This window comes from Gavialis gangeticus, unplaced genomic scaffold (assembly GCF_001723915.1).
Source record: "Gavialis gangeticus isolate Ggan-Ray unplaced genomic scaffold, GavGan_comp1, whole genome shotgun sequence".
NCBI lineage: Eukaryota > Metazoa > Chordata > Crocodylia > Gavialidae > Gavialis > Gavialis gangeticus.
The window spans coordinates 150,366,505-150,368,957 of NW_017729022.1; the positions used below are offsets into that span (position 1 = coordinate 150,366,505).

Genomic DNA, 2,453 nt, shown 5'->3' on the forward strand with positions numbered 1-2,453 from the left:
TTTTTTTTTTTTTTTTTTTTTTTTTTGAATGCTGGAAGAATCCTTGTGTAAGTGGGATTAGGACTAGAGTGAAATCTGCTTAATTGGTTACTGGTTTTATTAGTTGGTTCATTGAATCCCCATTAGAGTCCTGTTGATTTGTACACAAAATGCTTTGACTCGGTGGTGATTCATTTTTTGGCCCTGCAGGCTAGGTGAGGGGTGCAGAAATTGTCTGCTGGTCTAATTAGGACTCCCTGCCAGCCTTCTCCCAGCCTGCATGCATGGATCAGACCTCACGTGGCCTTGGCTGGTCCCCCATTCATGGATCAGGCCATGGGGCCCCACACTTCCTCTACCTGGTCCCCATATGCCAGGATCAGGCCACAGGGCCCTAAACCAGCTCTGCTTGGTTCCTGTGTACCAGGATTGGGCCATAGGGCCCCGCACCACCTCCGCCTCGCCCCTGCATGCTGGGATCAGATCCTGGGCCCCTGCACTGTGCTGCGATCTGGCCACAAAGCCCCAACCACCTGCGCCCAGTCCACCTGATCCAGTGCACAAGGCCATGCTGTCCAGTGCAGCAGGCTCCCCATGGATCTGGAATTTTGACAGCAGCGGAGTGGTGCTACTGCTCCCCCAGCACCAAATGTTTGGACCTGTGGGAAGCGCCCTACAGTCTGGATGGCATGGCACAAGGGGCCAGATCTGGTCTACGGGCTGGGGGTTGAGCACCTCTGCTTTGGCTGATTTATCATTTGTTAAAGTATAATTAGTCCTTTCCAAATGTACAATGGGATAATTAGTCATCTTAAAAAGGTGCTAATCATAGTACCAGTCCAGCCAGCTGATGCTCATGAAATATTGGATACTTTTTTGCTTTTCTTGGCTCAACAAGATCAACCATTCTGTCTTTTGGTGATGAGTGTATGGTACAAGTGCAAAGCAAAACTATGACTGATAAATATAGCCTGTGGTAATCATGTAATTCTTATAAAATGAACACTGAATTTTTGTAGTACAAATATTTACCTTAAGCATTAATCTGTATGTAAGCATACAGGACTCCTATAGCAAGCAAAATTACATGCAGTTTGTGCATAGAATTTGTGTGTATATTTTTTTTTCTTTGTTATAAATGTCACGAATCTTTACTGTGTCTCAATATAACATGCAAAATACATCTCACAAAAAGTTGAAAATGGCTAACTACTGATTATTATTCACTCAAAGATAATTAGTCATCACTACCAATCCCCCCTGGAGTAACAGATTAACCAAATTTTACTATATTTCATAGTTTTAGAATAATGATGGTTTTGTATGTTTACATAACTACTCAGAATGTTGCAAATATTTCCCTGTTGAACTTCCTGTAATTATTTTAAGACACTTCCAGTATGATTTGACTGCTATGACTCGTGATTGTAGGGCATATTACCTCACTCATGAGCAGCTCCTGTCAGCTTTGTAGAAAGTCAGGTGGTATTCTTTTTAAAATTCTTTTTTCTTCTGCGTTACATATGAATAGTCCTGACCTTTCTTGGAGCACAGTTTAGAGGAATGGGGAAAACAGTTATAGCTCTTATAAAGTGTGCTTTAATTAGGTTCCAACACCTAAATCCAAGATTCGGATCTCCAAAAAAAAAAGGTTGTATTACGTAGCAGTAATGGAAACCAGGTTTGAAGCTTGATCAGACTTATCTGTCTCACAGCCTCTAATGAAATTCAGTTTGCCCTTTCTATCCATTCCCTTGTCTCAATCTGTTAATTTTCTTACGTGTGCAAGTTGAGGAAGTCGAACCATCAAAACCCACAAGTGGAATGAAACCACTTCTTTTCCTATATACATATTTGAAAACTTGCAGCCTTCAGCAAAAACACGTCCTGCAGAGATGGCTATAATGCAAGATGAGCTATGAAATAAGTAGCAGTAAAATTAAATCAGATAAAAATATAAATGTTTATTTTTCCTATAAATATACATCATGCTAAATATCACTAAATTAATTGTCTAGAAGGAGAGTGGAGGCTAAAACTTGCTCAGCTGCTAGAGAGATCTGGAATTCTTGTGTAGTTCAGCTTTACAAGACTGCCACTATTAGAATTTGTTATGTAAAAATAAAATGTCCTAATATACATACATTGTCATCACTCTTTTATGTTTTTTATTTTGTCTTCCAGAATTTCTGCAGTGAAGTATAAGAGTTTACAAAATTCTGCTTAGCCTTAACCTAGCAATAAAACAAAGAATTTTATCAAAAACATACTTATCTTTACATGAGATGGTGAACAGAGGAAAAGAAGGTGGTAGAGAAACAGTATGTAAGGAAATAGGGAAAAGGGCAGCAATTGAATGTAAATATAGTATACAGAGCCCTAGGACCAGAGAAAGCCACACATTCATCCACCCTCTTCATGACATCATTCGCCAGGTCTTTCACAACATGCTGCAAGACTCATCTATTTTAAGT

The 2,453-nt window shown here is 39.7% G+C and overlaps 1 protein-coding gene across 3 annotated transcripts in view; it reads left to right on the forward strand.

Annotated features, from left to right (window-relative positions):
• Positions 1 to 2,453, forward strand: part of PIGF (phosphatidylinositol glycan anchor biosynthesis class F) — a 62,622-nt gene that overhangs the window by 38,445 nt on the left and 21,724 nt on the right. Inside the window, exon 6 of one of the 3 annotated variants that reach the window (XM_019516325.1) lies at positions 2,164 to 2,239. The exons of the other annotated variants lie outside the window; for them this stretch is intronic. Coding sequence (XP_019371870.1) covers positions 2,164 to 2,184 — 21 coding nt within the window. The 3' untranslated portion in view covers positions 2,185 to 2,239. Of the gene's footprint in view, positions 1 to 2,163; positions 2,240 to 2,453 lie in introns of those variants that run through there. 3 annotated transcript variants of the gene reach the window in all.